The 18,970-nt window shown below is 35.7% G+C and overlaps 3 protein-coding genes across 3 annotated transcripts; 2 read left to right on the top strand and 1 right to left on the bottom strand.

The window, feature by feature from the left end:
• Positions 1–324: 324 nt before the first annotated feature.
• On the bottom strand, positions 325–15,634 carry LOC113493835. Its single transcript, XM_026871865.1, has 11 exons — positions 15,302–15,634; positions 13,759–13,883; positions 13,070–13,142; positions 10,737–12,879; positions 10,194–10,347; positions 9,392–9,491; positions 7,267–7,428; positions 6,495–6,703; positions 6,022–6,182; positions 5,421–5,640; positions 325–5,009 (listed from the first exon to the last, which is right to left on the bottom strand). Exons 1-11 carry the CDS (start codon positions 15,354–15,356, stop codon positions 4,677–4,679), a joined length of 3,735 nt encoding a protein of 1,244 aa, XP_026727666.1. The 5' UTR covers positions 15,357–15,634; the 3' UTR covers positions 325–4,676.
• Positions 15,635–15,839: 205 nt separating this feature from the next.
• Positions 15,840–17,260, top strand: LOC113493891 (acyl-coenzyme A thioesterase 13-like). The gene is made up of 3 exons (XM_026871922.1): positions 15,840–16,080; positions 16,598–16,782; positions 17,014–17,260. Exons 1-3 carry the CDS (start codon positions 15,976–15,978, stop codon positions 17,216–17,218), a joined length of 495 nt encoding a protein of 164 aa, XP_026727723.1. The 5' UTR covers positions 15,840–15,975; the 3' UTR covers positions 17,219–17,260.
• A 263-nt stretch (positions 17,261–17,523) lies between these two features.
• Positions 17,524–18,960, top strand: LOC113494056 (acyl-coenzyme A thioesterase 13-like). Its single transcript, XM_026872191.1, has 3 exons — positions 17,524–17,649; positions 17,995–18,179; positions 18,620–18,960. Exons 1-3 carry the CDS (start codon positions 17,530–17,532, stop codon positions 18,822–18,824), a joined length of 510 nt encoding a protein of 169 aa, XP_026727992.1. The 5' UTR covers positions 17,524–17,529; the 3' UTR covers positions 18,825–18,960.
• The last annotated feature ends 10 nt before the right edge of the window (positions 18,961–18,970 follow it).

The following is an 18,970-nucleotide window of genomic DNA, read 5'->3' as shown; positions in this document are numbered from 1 at the left end:
TAAAACAGACACTGCCATCTGTTACCATAATTACGAAACTACTTGAAAGCGTCATCTGGCGATTCAAGTGTTCAACTTGGTCTTATCTGCTTTATTTAACAAACCGCTAGATGTCACTTGTATATATTTATCAAACGAGTTAAGAAATCTGTGGCACAGCTTGGGGGATGCCTATAACCGCGATAAGCTGAGTATTGAAAGTTACTTTGAACTGTATTTTTTCATTCTTAACTTCTTAATGAAAATGAAATGAAAAGTGTTCCTTGGCTAGGCTTTCAATGTTTGTAGGTTTATTTTAGCATTCGTCATAAATAAACGGGACGATTTACTTCTATCATTTTATTCATAGTTTACACATTACATGTCTATCTGACTCCTTAACAACGAAGATACAATGATAGAATAACAAAAAAAAAAAAACATCAAAAAGAAATGCAACACAAAATTACGCCACAATGTACATTGTAAATAAATCAAAATACCGACTAAAAATGCGCTTACACTACAAGTCACTTCAAGAAATTTTACACCAATATCAGCACACACTAGTTCACTTTTAACATAGATCAAAAAGTACCCGCAGAAATGAAAAGACTTTTCATGCCGCAATGCCTGTGAGTTGAGGCAAAGGCAATTATTCAATGGTAGTATCTTTTAGTTTGAGTAGTTTTAAAATTAGGTTAGTTTTACAAGGGCTCAGGTCTCCGATATCTGACGATTTTAGTCTACTGGTGACAACTCATTTGTCCAACAGGCTCGACTCTTATCAGATGACAGACGTCATGTATAGTAGACCAACTTTAACATGGATTCGAACAGCCTTACTCATCTAATATAAAGATTCTGTATGACCTATTTTCTTTTTAATTCGATAATTTATCAAGATAATACTTTTTGTTTCCTAAGAGACCTAATTTTTACACACTTCTCACACAGACCCCAAAACGACCAAACTCTTTCTTTAACGTTTACCGATGTACTAACATTTATCACCTATTTTTAAGTTAACTAGTTTCGTTTTCATACTTTCAGTCACACAACACTTATATCTGTACATATCCAAGGCGATACAAGAGCTTAATAATACCGTACGACATTATTTTAACATTACTCTTTAACTTTTCATAATCCCTAGACATAATTTAATAGTTAGAACTAATGTGTGCCAAAAAAAAAAGACAATTATGAATAACTATGTACAATGTCAGATCGAATGTTTATAATTTAGATTTCACTACTTGTACATATATTCCGCTTACATATAAAATACCAATAACGAAAACCAATTGCTCCCTCGCATAGAGATCTTTTACTTTGCCACAACTTTACACGGTACAGGTTATACTGTCAAGGTCCTACCACTATTGCAATTGTGGAAATGACACGTTCACGACACGTCCGTTTCATTTCTACAATGGCTTCTACAAAACGTGGTAGTAGTCCCAACGTACGGCAGATGCTTATTAAATTAAAAAAAACATGTAATTTGTACGTTTACATCATACAAGAACATACTATGTCAAAAATCTTTAATTTATATGTACACGATATATTATAAAGAAATAAATCGAACTTTGAAATGTTGATTAGATTTGGGCACAAAGTGTTTTTATTTTATACAATTTACTTAGTTTACTTGTTTTACATATTAAATAGACAATCTGTCTATTTCGTACAGAAAAAAAGCGATACTTAGTTCGGGTTACTTAGACGCACTGTTTTAGTTTCAATCAAGACAGTTAAACTTCTGCCCTTTCTGCGTCAAAGAATGTTCTCATTGTGTCATTTCTCCATTTATTTTCATAGACTTAGGTTTCCCAATACTAGGTAAAGGCCTCCCCCAAGTCTAGCTTAAACCAGCTTTTAATAGTTTGTCTTCATCACAAAAACGTCTCACGAACTAAGTAAAACTTATTTCTGGTTTAATTAAAAGAAAATACTTAATTTGGCTCGATTAAGCGCTTGTTGCAGCAAATCTCAACGCGCTATTCACATACATGTACTTATACACTTTAACTTACATGAGGAATATCCTAGCATTGCCTATCTCTTGAACTACCCTCGTTTATATAATCTCATAATTTTACATTATAATATTACTCATTAATTAGATATATTTACACTTTGATTGTGGATATTTGATTTATATTCAAACTTGGTGCTGTAATTACATACTTCAAGACATGGACGCTTTTAGCGGATGCTAAAAACCGTCGTTGTACTTGTAGATTAACTTATCTTTGAGTTATTGGGGTATTACACAACACTAAATCAGGGCTTCTTATCATCATTGTAACACCCTAATGCAGTGCAATGTAATACCCCTTTAGTTTCATGTTCTTATATTTATCGTAATATATTTGACAATCCTGATTATATAAAAAACTGTTCTTTGCAAAATTTTATCAGCCTAAGTTTATACATTTATCATTGGAGATTATATTTTTGTCAATGGCTTACAATATATTTTATCGAGAGCTGGCAAATCGCTGCTGGAAACTTAATAATATCACTGGACAAGTGTTTAGCACATTTTACTTATATTTTTCATCACTTTCATAGATTTTTCATCACCAAAAGATATCTGAGATGATAATCAAAAAATATTTGGACACTAATACAAAGTGTAAACAAATCTGATAAAAATAGATGTCAATGATTTAAATACAAATGGAAAAAGTTTAATTTTGTGACATTTTATTACGAAAAGTAAAGAAAAAAAGTATTGTCAAAAATCTGTGATCGAATCAATACTTAAGCAGTTACTTTATAAAAAAAATGATTTTTAAACTTAATTCAATTAGAATGACACATTACAGTAGTGCAGGAAAGCCTACGCTTCTAAAAGGCATGAGAATTATGTATTATTTACCAGTAAAAGTAGGAACTAATATCATCAATTCTCTCATAAAAAAAAACAGACATTAAACCTTTTTTCTACAATGCCATATAGAACCTTTAGCTTAACATTCCATGCACAAAAAAAATCAAATTAAAAATAAATAACAAAAGACATGGTCCTTATATTGTTCAAGATCGTAATAACGTAGAATTAATTAGCTCGCTTTGGCTAAACATCGATTTTAAATCGATACCATTTTAATTGATGGAGTATCAACACTATTATATTCACAAAAATGTCAATTATTCAAACTTATATTAAATGAGACCATATACAATTGAATACCAATTTTGTCCTAATGATTATACTTAGCTACCTATTTTATCATTCTTTTAAGGTCAGAAAGTCTTTGAACATTTGTCACTTACTATTAAGATTCCCGCAAAATATTTAGAAAAAAATTCTTTTAAGAAAAATCATAAAAGCTACTGATCCAGACTTGACGAATTTTATAGGACCCAATGACAGATATTTCCACTTTTAATGAAAGAAGAATCAATTAAATCGGCTTTAAAACTTAAAATATTGAGGAATTGAAAACCTTTTTGAAGTCGGTTCAGATCCAGATGCTAGTAAGGCCTTGAATGGAAATTAAGGTTACTGTTTGTCGTAGTTAAAATTTTAGAAATCAGTCGCAGTGTGAATCTTTATTTTAGAAAGAAATCTCTTATCTTCATATTTAAATGACTGTACATATTTCAGTTGAGAGGCAATAGTCCGGCAATAACAGTATTGTTTATCAACGTTATCATGATCAAGGCTTCTCCTACGCCAGGTAAGTATATCAACTGATCAATACTACCTCAAAACCATATTTCAGAATGAGGGCTTACATCATCGTAAGCACTTATTTTGAAATACACTTCTAACACCAAAGTCTTTCAGAGAAAATATTGCTATATATTTTTTTAACTTTGTATTTCCTTGGCCGTTCTGTAGACTTTAAACACCAAGCAATAAAAATAAGTGAGTATTAGATTGGGGGACATCATATCCATTCATCATATCCAATTTGGTTTGTTATCCCACCATTATTTTTAAATAAAATATGTTGTATCCTTTTCTCACCTCACACATGTGTTGAGATCAAAAAAGGGACTTATTAATATATATAAAAGTAAGAAACAACCGGACTATCGCTACTAACTGTAGAACAATATTATAACCTTATACAAATATCATTGCCACACAATTTTGTCCCTTACATACTATTACCACCAAGACTTTCATATTTAGAATTAATTGTCAAGTTTTTACACGACACTTTTCGTTTTTATTACACAATAACACCAGTGTTTTACTATTTCAACTCCTTTTCAATGGTACAGCTGCCAACGGTTGTGTAATAATATATATTCGATTAACTCACTTTACATTATAAAAATAGCAACTAATTGCATTTATTTAGAAGCTAAGCAGAATGTTTTAGACATTTTCTAAGCATTACAAGCTGTTTACATTATAATCGATAGTTTATACTCTGTTTTATGCTTAGCATAACCAATATATTCTTTGTACTTTATCAACCAAGGTGTGTATTGAGATGTCTTAATGCCAATTGGAGTGAGAGAGATGGTGTTGTCTAAATAACTTCATCTTTATCTGCCTGGGACTTTTATAGCGTTAAGACATCATCATACAGCCCTTGAGCAGCGTATACCATGTGAAAAGTAGGTTCGTAATCACGTCACTTCACTAACACTAAGCGTCACGTCCGCGGTCACCTCAAGTGTCAATTTTCACGTATTATGAGGATCTTCCGAAAGTCCCAGGATCATTCTGGCTCCGCGAACATAAACGAGAACTTTTCGTGGCTGGTGGGGGGGATGACGCGGGCCTCTATGAGGCTTTGGACGACCCAAGTGGTGGAAACAAGGGGAATGTTGTCTTGGTTGGCCTTGTTTTGTACCTCGTGGGGGCAGTCCCACTCGGTCACGAGGGCGAGGGCCCCAGACATGTTGAGGTCCTCCTCGTTGACGACGCGCGTGTTGGCCCCCGCGAGGGTACACACTCGCTCCCAGAACTTGACGAATGTGTCTTGGTCGCCGCATAGAAGGATGGTCTTGTCTTTGTAGAATGTTGCATTGCGTTTGCCTGATGGTGGCACCTGAAATTTTGTGTTGTATATGAAGATAGTTAAGAGTTTTAATTCACTTTATCAAATCTCCATAAAACTTGTGAAGTATGAAGACAATTTTTTTTTTAAATGCAAGGTAATGCCAGGAAGGCTCATGTTCGAAGAATAGGTAAGAAATTGGCATCAATTACGACGGACTAAATAAGTTACATGTTATTTTTCTTTTTATTTCTTGGAAGATGATAATAATAGATACAATAAGTGACTCTACCATCACATTCTACAAAATTACAAAGTATGTAACTAAAACACAGAATACATTACATAGAATATTCTTCATTGCTCGCCAACCTTTGGTTGGACTAATCTTGAAGGCAAGGCAAGAAGGCAATATTATCACATGTTCTCCAAAACGACACTAGCCCATGTCCCGTGACTCACCCAGTTGATGAACCTCTGCTTGAGCAGCGACCAGCCGGCGGGCAGCGCGTAGCAGTCGGGGTCCGGGAGCGCGCCGCGGCTGCAGGCCGTGATGACCCAGGCGTGCGACAGCGCGCGCACGTCGGCCGCCACGCACTGGATGTACTTGGCCGTCAGGCACGGCCGCGGCGCGATCAGCCGGCACACACTGTACTTGCTGCGGGGGACGTCGTCGAAGTGGCTGCGGACACACATATTTACAGTACGGTATACAGGCTACAACCTAAGTCGATAGGCTGTACTGCTTTACATTGGATCTATGCTATAAAAAAAAGTAAACAATCTGTATCTTCTATGACAAACTGATATTTTATTCTTCTTATATTTCAGTAATAATCAACTTCCAGTGCTTCTAAAACATAAAATACAAAAAAAAAAGTTCACCTTTTGCAAAACACCGTAAGGTACAATAAATTTCAAATATCGAATTTAGATTCTTTAAACATCAATCCACAGAAAGCCAGCATAATATTCAAACAGCTTCAATACTCAAACCCTATATGGGAAAAAAGACATAATACTTCTATTGGGTAGTCAAAAGCTAGAATTGAATTCACTTTACCTATATACAATCCCGCCGCCAGCCTCCAGCTGTTCCTTCAGCCGCTCCTTGTTGAAGGGTCGGTCGCAGAACTCCAGGTCCTCAGTATCAGTGCCGGCTACTGAGGTGGTCTCACCGTCCTCTTCTGATGAGTAGTGCCGCGTGTCTTGACTTTGTGTAGACTGGACATACATATATGTTATTAGTGATAGGGTTAAAGATATATGAAAACTAATAGCCGATTTTATACATAACTTTATGCCAACTAATTACATAATTTGGAATTGTTTTTACTAATACAAACTTAAATTCGATAAAATAAATGTCTACTACTATATTTCGTTTTAGCGATCCCCAATTTAATCCTCAAATCCCCAAAGAATAATGAAGTATTTTTTCAATTTTTATTTGGTTTCTCGAGTCAATATCGTCGAAGAACCAAGATATAAGAATAACAAGACACAATTTATAGTACAACATTAAATAATAAATACCTTTTCAGACTTTTCGTTGTTAGTACGCGGCCGCCTCGGCGTCTCGGTGCAAGTCAACAAGAAGTGTAGTCCCGCGAACAGTTTGCTATCAGGTTCAGGAATAGGGCCCAGCTGAGAAACTGTATCCTCGTCGTTTTCAAACTTTGTTAGTTTAGAATTCTTCTTCCCAATGTTTTGTTTAGCTGCACCTTTTAGCTGCAGTGGGCCGGCTGCAAAGATATTTTTAATATATAAATCGTAATCATTGAACTACATTGTACTAGGGTTAGGATTTTGTATGTCAACACTTTTTCAAAATAAACAAATGTTAAGTAGTAATGTTTTCAATTTTAATTGAGGTAATTTTTGTTTTTAGAGACACTGCCCATATTTTTTTAATTAAAGTATCTTTTATCTTGAATTTAGTACCTCGAAATAATTATCAAAGAAAATTTTCGCCGCATATTTGAAAAAACAGTAACATTTCACAAACAACAAAACGTAACTGGCTTTACGTTATTGCACATCCAAAAAATAACGACGGAATTCAAAACCTTTCTGATATTTGTTAAAAACCTCGTTACTATCAAAAAGTCTTACTATATTACAGCTAAAACTACACCTAACAAATATAACTAAGCGCCTGTTTCACAATCACTGATTAGCAGCTATCTGACAGATAAATTGCAAAATTTGAAATTCTTTGTATGAAAAAAACTCTCAAGTTCCTGTTAAATTATTTAACGGGAACTTATATGCAGTGGTGACACAGGCTCTAACAATAAGTCCTTACCCTTGACCCCGTCGATCTTCCTGGGCGTCCGCTGCACTTCGGGCTCGACGCCGGCCACCTCCTCGATGCGCGCGGGCGGCGCGCTGTTGCTGCTCTCGCTGAGCTCGCTGCTCTCGCTGCCCAGCCGCCGCCGCCCCGCCGTCGGGGGCTTGGTCTTGCCGCCTACACACACTTACAACATTATTTCTATCGTTTAAGTATAACTTAAGACATCTAATATAGGAGTATAAAATATCGTTTCAGCTCTGCAAACATTAGGATCTACAATTGAAATTTTAATTGATTAGTAAATATTTGCTCACAGTAAATTGAAAGTTACAATTTATTGTCTCAAGTAACGACGTTCCTGTCGGGGAAGCGGAATTGTCCGAAAGGGTACCGTGGCCAATGTAGACGAAGGGCAAACGAAGGAACATGGGTGGCTTTTAGTCAATAGTAGTCTCCGTCCGTTCAATGCAAACCGGAAGGAGTCATTAGATTATTTCCCATTCGAAAAAGAAAAAAAAAGAACGGTTACTAGGTTAGTTTAGTTTTAGACAAGTTGTGACTCAGCTTGAACTATTTAAAAAGTTTAAAATAGCGCCATCTAAAAACAACAGCATGTAACTAAATTGAAAACACCGTCGCTATACACATTTACGGTAATATATGTCACAATTTTTGTGACATTTTATTCTATTAAAATCTACTTAACACGAGCCACTTAGTTGGATAAGCTATATTTATCAAAAAAGGAAAAATAGTTTTCTCTTTAAGCAAAACCAAAAATCAAGTCAGTCATTTGAAACTTTATGTTTTATCTTTCATTGGCAAATCAAAACACTTGTAATCATTGCAAATCTACACAATTCCCAGATTAAGTATATCTTGATTACTTTAAAAAGCAACAGTAAGATTGATATTAGCAAAATAATAAACAACTCAAATGGAAAATAAAAAAAATAAATGAAGGATAAAAAAGTTTATTTAAAAAAAGTACACATAGCAGTCACCACAATAAAAAAAAACACTCAAACAGAACCAGAAACTCATTTGAAATATTATCTGGCCCTACCAATAAAAAAGAGAATATTATTCCGTGAATAATATATGCATTTATGCTAAACTTTCATGACACACACCCAGTATGTTTAAACTACTTTAAACCAACCCAATACTTAAATTAAAGTCATGTCTTTAAGATCATTATAATCTAAATATGATGTGTGTACAAATGAGTACAACTAAATTGCTAAGATAGTTATTCGCTGATATGCAATATTTTGCCTAAATACGACTTACATAATAATAAAAAAAGTAAAAAAATTACTAAACTACAATCCCAGGCGAACGATAAATGCATTTGTCACAAAAAGACTTCATTTCAGCACTTTTTGAGAAATCGTGTTTTCAGTCCATGTATCCAATAAAATAAGTATTTTAATATACTTAGTCAAGAGATCTGTAAAATGCAATATTAAGCTAACATTATTCGGTACCAATATGCGTTTACAACAATCAGTAGCAAGTGTTTAAACTTACAAAATAAAAGAATTGTAAAAAAAAAACTGTACTTCACATCAACTCTTGACACATTCAAACTTATTAACCTTATGAACAATTTTATACAACTTTCATGATTATTTTATTATGACATATGACTGAAAAAAGCTAACTTAAGCACATAGTTATGTAAAAAAAAACATTATTTCTTATAAAAGTTGATAAAAAAATGCTTATTACTGATAATCTACTTGGTACAGCTTGGCACCGTATTGCATTTAAACTAAAGATTAATTAGATGCTCTCACAAACGCGGCGACAGGAGTTTTGCCTCATTATTTTAGTGCTGTATTATGACATAACATAAAAATGTTTTTATTAATAGCCAAGAAATCGGGTACAGGGAGGTGTTTTCGTATTTTAATTTTAAATATAGGGAAAACACACACATGCCCTAATATTGGCACTAATTGATTGTGGTGGATGAATATCCAGTACTTCAGTATAGTGTTACCCCTTTTAATGTGACTTCGACATGTCATAATACAGTTAAAATTGTTCTAATTTGATAGTTCTTTTACAGAATAGTATCGCACAGCATTATTCGTTTCGCCTGGGATACAATAAAGATGTCAAGCTGTACCTGATATACCGGAAGTAGAGGCTTTCGGACTCTTTGGTGAGATGACGCGCTTCCGGGCGCTAGAGTTGCCCTTGTCTCTGCTACGGGCGCTGCGCGGACCCTGTAAGAGGATGAATAAGGTTTTTATTTATACAAATTTAGTTTTAGTCGATTTTGAACACGCCATCACTTTATATGACGCGATAATCGGAAGAGTAAGCATATTTCGATCTTTAACACGCATAATTCAATGGGACCATACAGGTCCCAAGAGAACTGGTTCAGCGATTTTTTTTTTTTGATCATAAAATGTCATTTTTCTTCTCTGCTTCGGTCTCAAGGCTTTTATAAGGCTGAGGCATTCGAGGGAGTGCATTTCTCCCGTAAGGTCGATCACGCCTGCTCATGTCTGTTTCAGTGTAGATTTCCTTATTTCGCTTTTAGGTTGCATTTACGTTAGTAAAATCGTAAATGAGTCCCGCTAAAGTTATAAATGCAATAACACTCAACCAGCTAGACCGATTTCGATTAAATGTTGAATGGAGTTAGCTAACACTTTGAAAGAACACAGTCTATATCTGGTTTAATTAGTCGGCGTGAATGGTATTACTAGATGCGGGCGGCGGAGTGCCGCGCACGAGTGTAACTTGTCGCCCTAACCAGGGTCTGGGCGATAGGCACGGGGGTGCTCATCGCCCGATCAACAGGCCCACGATGATGACCATAGTATGAGGCGAGGACGCCGACGCTCTTTACACGCCGGCCTCAAGGGCGAGAGCAAGCGCCGGCCCTAGTGAGCAGCCGGCCCCCGCGGCTGGCGCACCTGTATGATGTTGTCGAGGTCGAGCTCGCGATGCGCGCGGCGGCGCGGCGTGGCGGGCGCGGCGGGCGAGCGCGCGCGCGCCGCGTCCTTCAGCGAGCGCGCCTGGTCCTCCGTCAGGTACAGCTCGCTCGCCGTCACCATCACCAGCGTGTCGCTGCAACGGGGGGGGGGCACTTACTACGGCGGTACTTAACAACACTAATCATCTCATTCACAACGGCTTGCCCAAGGGTATTTATCGACCCAAACTGAAATCCTGAAACATGACCGTGCTTACACCTAACGAAAATAATTATAATACTATACCAACCCATAATACATCCCCCTACTGAAAATAGCATTTTCAAATATAAGTACTATAGAAGTGTTGACTTTGGATTTATAAAATAAGCAAATACTTAATTAACAAGTGTCTTAATTCAATTTCTGATATACATATTTAATTAGAAGAAGTCTAGAAAAGTCATTAGAAATCAAACAAATTATACAAATTACATAAAAGAATTGACCATTTAACTTTCAAAAGTAAAAGTAAAGACTTACCCGTCAGTAGTACATTTGTATGTTACAGTGCCACTATCATTCTCTTCAACACCAAGCACCAACCCAGGTTCATAATTCTGCTCCTCATCAACCATGGCATACACTGACTGTCCTTCCAGAGGCAATGTCTTCATATCACCAAATATTATGAAGTCATCCAGTAATACTTTACTTTGGCCATCGTCAAACTTGATTAGATACTTATTTGGTTCCGTGATCTCCAAGACTTTGCCCGAATAGTACCGTTTATCCACCCATTTAGCTAGCACTACGGTGTCTGGAGAGTAACCAGGGTATTCCGGCTTCACTACAGCCTTTTCTACGGGCGTCGCTGGTCGAGGCGATGTCGGGCGGCGTTTAGTCTTCAACTTGCTCACAGACTTCGGTGTTGCAACCAAAGATGATAGTGGTTTTTCGTCTTTTGGTGACTTGTCGGGCGAGTCTTTCCCGTTTTCTCCATTAGTTGGCACCATTTCTGGCGAGTTCATGCCGTGCATGTACTCCGGCTCTTCGGGTTGAGTCGGCAGTAATGCTCGTTTAGTTTTGCCCGCCATATGCCGTCGACCGCGAACTCTTGTCTTTTTCAAAGAACTCTTTGGTGTCGCCTTATCGCATTTACTAACTTCTTCAGGACTAGCGTTACCATTACTCATAGAACTGTCATTAGACACGGATGTTTGAATACCGACGGACACTTTTTCATCGTGAATTCCGTCGTCTACTGAAGCATCTCTGATATGCGAAAATATGTCTTGTAGCTTCTTCATTAAGGCGTCGTATCCTTTGACGGAAGTTGTTGGATTGACAATAGATTTCCGCGGTGGCTGCGGTACGACAAACGCGCCATCGCTTGTTCTATTGCTAGATGTTGACGTCGAACTGACTGTTGAAGCGAAAGAGGTTCTATTCGGCAAATTAATCATGCCTCCACTAGTAACACTGGATGGAGAGTTGCTGACAGATACGTCACCTAGGTAAGGATCAATAGTAAATCTTTTGGAAATTCTTTGGTATTCCCGACACATATCCATTCCAAGATCGTTATCAGTGCGGACAACATAGAGGGATAGGAACTCGTTCTCTTCGTTGTGACTAATATGGACATCGAACACTGGTATCTGAGGGGTGTTCATCGGCAAAGAATGACCATTCGGCAACGGCGATATAGTTGAAGGAGTAGCATTGTTACTTGATCTGAAAGACTCGTTCTTTATTCTCTTTCCTTTGTTGGCAGCCAGTTTCAACATGTCAGGGGTACTGTCACTATCTTCGGGATTTATTTTACCATCGGATATTTCAGTTGGAGTAGACGAGTTGCCGTTGGAAAGCTTGGAGATTAATTTAGAGGTAACACTGGGAGGATGTTCAGGGCTCTCTAGAGTAAGGGAGCAAACACTGTCAGTGCTTTCCTGATCCGTCGTCTTTCCTATATTGTAGTCCTTAGATTTGGGTTGAGAGAAGTTGTCCTGATCAGAGTACTTGTATCCTTCACTTCTTGGGCCACTTTCTTTACCCGGATTAATATCTTCATCTCTATCTTTGACGATAATGGGTTCGCTGCTGCTTGGAGGCTTTTTCTTATCGCCATTAACGCCATTACTAACCTCGGGAGGAGACGGCGAAAGTTCCAGATGGAAGCCTTGCGAGTCATCTAACTCAGAGGGTTCCTCAGCTATAGTTTCTGGTACAGAAGGAGCTGGAATTTCTTTAACGAACTCAACACTCGGGCGGGAGGAGGAAGTAGAACTATCGGAAATGACCACCACCTCATCACCTGATTTCGGTTCATTTTTGGGCCCTTCAATAACAAGTTTGCTGGGAGTTTTCCTTGACTTGGTGAGGTCAACACTGGCTGGTCGCGATTTCGGAGTCTTTGGTGTTTTGGGTTTGGATACGTCAGCGCTATTGCTCCTTTTAAGCTTTCTGGGACTAGACCGGACTGGGGTGCGGACTCTGGAAGTAGATGGGAGTTCAAGATCTTCGAGCTTCCGTTTCGTCGCGCTGGTGATCTCAGACACTTCATTGTCCAAGGATTGCGTCGATACGGTGAACTCGTCATCAGTGAGTTCAAGTTTCTGAATCTTGGCGCTGCTGTCCGAGGGATCATCTGATAGCTTTCTCTTGGCTTGAAGGGTTGGAGGTTCTGTAATTTGTAATGATTATATAAAAATATAAAAAAATTTTAACAGTTTTGCATGATTTACACACCACTGTTTAATGAATAAAAAGTGAGCTATTTCTAAAGGAACAAATTAGTTTATTTTCATTTCTCCGAATCCTAGTCGGCTCTATTTTATATTCACCTTTTTTAGAGGTAGTAAATCTGTAAATACCTGTGGCATCTGACGATACACCATTAGTAGTAGCAGAAGTGGCTGTTTCATCAGTGGCATCAGTGGTTATTTCCTGAAACGATCAAAGCACATGACATGAGTAAATACATAACATAGATAAAATTTTGAAGTCCTGATAAAAATACTTCATTGCACAAATTATGAGGAAATGTACTTTATTCATACTTTATATTTTTTATTGAATATGGAATGGCTTCGAGGAACAATATAAGATAACATAATATAGTATTATTTATTTTATTGAATGCAATAAAATGTCAATTTCATACCACTGAGAAATTGTAGGACTGAGCTAATAGCTGTTGTTACATTTTTATTTAATAAAATACTTGACATAAAATTCTCAACTTATCTATACAAGCGTAGTAATCAATGCAATGATGTCATTATCTATTTATTGAGTAAGTATAGAGAATATTTAGCCAGGTAGTTAAAAATGCATAATACTTTATTTAATTACCGATATTCCTTTACAAGTCCTTTTAATTAACTCAGAAGATAAAAAATAAAACAGCTTCATTATGGTTTTAAATGTTGCCTCATTTTCAAGTTATTTATTTGATAAATAAGATTAAATGAATATGCCTTCACAAGTGAGAAAGAATGGATTATAGTACTCTGTTAACATTGCCCATTCATACATTCATAATCTAAGTTTTAACACAAACCTCAACTTCATCATCCGGTTCATAAACTGGACTATCAGGAAAGAGGTTTTGAGAGGCATCCTTGTTAGTCTCAGCTGGGAGACTGTCACCTGCAGCATCAACTATGATTACTTCTGGTACCACTTCTGAAACAAGAAACAGAGAGGACACTGAATTTTTTTTTCTCTAGAGAGATCTTTTTATATAAATATGTTATTTTTGATTTTAAGGTAATAATAATATAAGCAAGTCTGGTGGTTTATTCCTGTGCTCGGGTTAGCTGCATGTACCGTTAAAAAAACATAATTAAGTATGATAAATAATCATATAATGTAAATACAATAAATAGTTTTTTTTTTGTTTCCAATATGAATCATTTCATATGCAAAAATAATACATAAGTTAGTTTCTTGTGAATGTAAATCATGGTCAAGTTTGGGGCCTCGTCTTGAATATATTTTAGAAAAAACTAGTTTCACTTTTAGACATGTTGCAACATGTCTCAAAAGGATGTAGTAGAATGGTCACTATTAGGATATTTTGGGTTTCAAGGCTTTTCTGTCTTGTTGCTATCTCAGGAGATAATAGGTTTTTTTGAATAGCACAGAGAATATTTGTGTTGCTTTTAAAAATACTTATTGATTTAAATTTTTTGTTTGATACCGTTTAAACTAATACTTATTATACTTATTTACCGCAATATACTTAATGTTTTCTTTTCTTTTATTTTTAGCTTATCAATTACATGAAAAAACCACAAATTTATTAAATATTTTAGTACCTTTACATTATTTTAGTATCAACATCTGAATAGATAAAAATATCCATAAAAGATATTGCACTAAAATAATTTTATTTTTAACTTACTGACTTCAAATATTTCATGTCTATCCATGAGCATTATACAAGCCCCAGTCATAATTTATGTAATTCAACATATTTTTTTGATTACATCTTGTATCTCCCTAAATGCCTTGAAAAACAAGATCAATGCACAAAATGAACATCATAAATGGTCCATTACAAATACATTTTGTTAGTAGAAATATCAATGAAACAGTCATGGGAGTAATGAGTCCAACTTTCATTATAACCTTAAAAAAATATATGCATAAAATTCGCATATTATTTTTGGAATACGAAGAATCGCGAATCGCACATGCCACATCGATACATAAATCAGTTCTACACGTGAAACAACAAAAGCGACGATAAACGGAAATGTATTTGTAACTCAAAAATAGATACAAAACCTTATTGATGTTTGGATTATAACCCGACCAAAACAAATATGTCACCTTCAAGGCAATTAATGCGGGAGGATTTTACATCCTCTTAGCTAACAAAAATCCTTTTAGAGTTAATGTGGTGTGGATTTCATGAGCCACGTGCAAGGAAAATTATTTTATATCAAATACAACTCAATACAGAGATTAAAGATATGGCTAGTTCTTATTAGGTTAAATTTACATGACCGCTTTTGTAAGTTAGTCGGTTTATACGGATGAACGTCAAACATAAGCATGAAAATAATACACAATTGCTAAATAAATACTATTGTTACCTGATTCTGGTTTCTTAGAATCCATTTCAATGTTATTTTCCTTACTTTCTTCCATTTTTATAGGGTCAAAACGAAGTAATTGATCAAAAAGTGGCGCGATTTAGCACTGTAACATCTGTCACTTAGATTACGTCGAATCTCCATACATTTCTAAGTAGATAAATAAATATAGAAATAACTGAATTGATCAAGCGAACCTAACGAGCGTATAGATTATGATAAAACGCGGGAAACAACGTGGTTATTGATATTTTTTGTAATTTTTGCTAACAAACCGACATAAGCAGACCGCTCGCTTGTTGATCCGGCCAGAGTTGCCAGACCTGAGACAGCGTACATATCAAAACGTTATAGAAAAATGATACATTTTTTTTCCCAAACTTTCAATTTCTTTTAAGTGTATTTAAAAGCAATCGCAACTAATATAAACCTTCTTGAATTGGTAACCACTTTTTACAGGTTGCTCTGCTGTTTTAGGTATTAATGTTGCAGCATAACACTATTTAACTTTATTAGTTAGCAACACCAAGCGTTGTAAAGCAATATCGTACGATAAAAAGAGCGCGAAAGTATAATCAGTGTCATTCATAAAAAATATTAATTAATTAAAGACGTTCCGCGGACAAGTAGAGATTGTTTTAAGATATTTGTTATAAAATTAAATAAATTGAGCAATGGCAGCAAACAAAAGGGCTCTTCGACTAGTAAAAGCTATGGATTATTTATCGACAAAGTCGAGCTTAATTGCTTTTGAAAACAATTCTTTGATTCTCAATAAGGTATGTACGAAGATTTTCTCATTTTACGCATGACATTTGATAAAATTTCGAATATTGCCGCAACGTTGTGAGACTAACTGACCGATCTGTTTGTATAAGTAGACGTAAATTAAATCCCATTTGATTTTCATTCTCATTTGCCGTAAAAAAATAGCCGAGAGGAGCTGAGATACTTTTTTTTTTCATTCAGATTTTTTTTCCAACGGAGACTTCTGTTGCTCTTAGAAACTGTAGTCTCTCATTTGATGGTTGCAAGTCGTAGACTGTCAACACCAAACATTCAAGGAACAAAACATTTATTATCAGTTTAATACCAATTAGAATAAAATAAATGATTCGATTTAAAGAATCTTGATAAGATTTTGTAATCAAGGTGTATAATAAAATGCTCATAATATTTATTGCCAGTTCATATAACACTGCTGTAATAAAACCGGTCTCAAAACACTGACCAGCTTTATTGTTCTTTCTGGAATGACCTCCAAAATGTTTTAAATTATTTTTGTAATATTTTTAGGTAAAGTTGGAGGCGTCTTCCAATGGGGCATTAAAAGCCTCGTTTGTCGTTGACAAGCCTAAATGTAATATTGGTGGGATACTGCATGGAGGTTACATAGCAGCTATGGTTGACTTTATGTCGTATGCTGCGGTTTTGATGACTCCTAACGGAAGGTTGTCGTATACTACAAACATGAATATCAAGTAAGTATGTACGTAGCTTTAAATGTAGTGTATCCTCAGGCACGGTGGAGTGATGATCTGCGCAAGATGGCTGGCAGGAGCTGGATGCGAGTAGCCGAAGAGAAGATCTCGATGGCGTGCGATTGGGGAGGCCTATGTCCAGCAGTGGACGAATATGGGCTGATAATGATAAAGTAGCTTTATATATTGTTATCTAATATCAGTTATTAAACCTATTCTTCTTTTCAACAGTTACGTAAAATCAGTATGGATTGGAGAGAAAGTATTAGTTGAAACAAAATCGCTGAAGAGTGGCAAATCGCCATTAATAGAAACATACTTTCACGGTGAAGACGGAACTCTTCTAGCGAAGGGCACTACTGCGTTTTTGGCTGCCGAGGAAAAATACCAAAACATTCCAAAAGAAACTATAAATTTTGATGTGTATGAAGATTAAAATTCTTTGTAGTTTATTTATTTATTACATACATATAAGATATAAGAGACTTTTAATTTTATTACCTACAACATTATTCATCGACCTACTTATTTTCTACAACTTTTAAAATTTCAATTTTTCTGCAGTGTTTTAACCAAAATAACTTTCGCATTATAATATAATTGTTAAGACGTTATATGTAACATACAAAATAAAATATAAATTTATCGACTAGCAACACCATACTTTCCTCCCTCCCATAAACACTCATAATACAGCCAGAGCGGTCGTTTCGAAATATAAAAACGAGCAATTGTGTTGTCCGTTTTATGTTTCAACTTGCAACAATGTCATCTAACGCAAGGGCTCTTCGTTTACTAAAAACAATTGATTATCTAACAACTCAATCTACGTTAACGTCATTTGAAAAATGTTCAGTCTTCAATAAGGTAACGTTAATATTTATTTTAATAATATCTTCACGAAATTAATACTTTACAAGCGTTTATGAAGTATTTACTTTACTTAGTGTTTTTTTTTTAATATTTATTCATCAGCTTTTTTCGACCTTTCTGCATTATCCGTTTAGTAGCGTCTTAAAAGTTAACTTTTTTTTACCTGACTGTATTTTTTGTTGACTTATTAGTTTTCTTTTTAATTGATTAAAAAAAACATTAAATACTTTTTTAATCCGAGTCGACGTTTCCAATGATCAACGATAACGTATCGTTACGAAACGATCATAAAGAATAAATGTTTGAACTACATTATTTTATCCTTTACAAAATTCTTAGGTAAAGCTGCAATCTTCATCGAATGGGTCTTTGAAGGGATCGTTTGTTGTGGATAAAACTATGTGTAACTTTGCGGGCGGGCTCCATGGAGGTTACATTGCGGCTATTATCGACGTCCTGTCATTTTACACACAGCTTACGACGCCCGACGGCAAAGCGGCATATACTACCAATATGAATGTCAAGTATGTATTCCTACACCTACTACTTTAAAATTAAATGTACTCTTGAAGGCCAACAAACTCCTGCGAAAACAATGTCACGAAGTATTAATGCATCATCATCATTTTAGCATAGCCTTTTCTCATCTATGTTGAAGTTGACCAGTGTTTTACAAGGAGTGACCTCCTATCTTACCTCCTCAACCCAGTTAGTTACCTGGGCAAAACGATACTCATTAGTCAGAATGGTTGTTGGACTTTCTAGCTTCTGACTGCCCGTAACCACTGTCAAAGATGTGTTAATAACAGCTGATATCCACATTTTAACGTGGCTTGAGAGACACGGAGGCGCTTGTTACGTCATATATGGTCACCCATCCACGGACTAGTTTAGCCACGAGCTCCTTTCCTCTAGGTACTTATTGATTATAGAAAAATAAATTATAGTAAACGTAATATTTCAGCTACGTGAAAGCAGTGGGCGACGGGGAACAAGTAATTGTGGAAACCAAAACACTTAAAAGCGGCAAGTCTGCGTTAGTTGAAACGTATTTTCATAATGAAAAAGGAATCCTTTTGGCAAAGGGAACAACAACGTTTCTGGCTGGTGGCGAACCGTTTCAACAACTTATGAAGGATACCTTGCATTTTGATGTGAATGAAAATTAAAAATTAGTGTTTTAGAAAAAAAAACATTGTATTTTTAGGAAAAAAAGAAACTGGTATACTTAGCTATGGTGAAATAGGTTATGGTAATTAAGACAAATGGTCAGTATTTGTATTTAAAAATAAATGAGTGCCGTTATACTGTGTTT

This window comes from Trichoplusia ni, chromosome 5 (genome assembly GCF_003590095.1).
Source record: "Trichoplusia ni isolate ovarian cell line Hi5 chromosome 5, tn1, whole genome shotgun sequence".
NCBI classification, from domain to species: Eukaryota; Metazoa; Arthropoda; class Insecta; order Lepidoptera; family Noctuidae; genus Trichoplusia; species Trichoplusia ni.
Note: the sequence above shows the minus strand (reverse complement) of the source record. Positions and strands in the feature narration are given on the sequence as shown.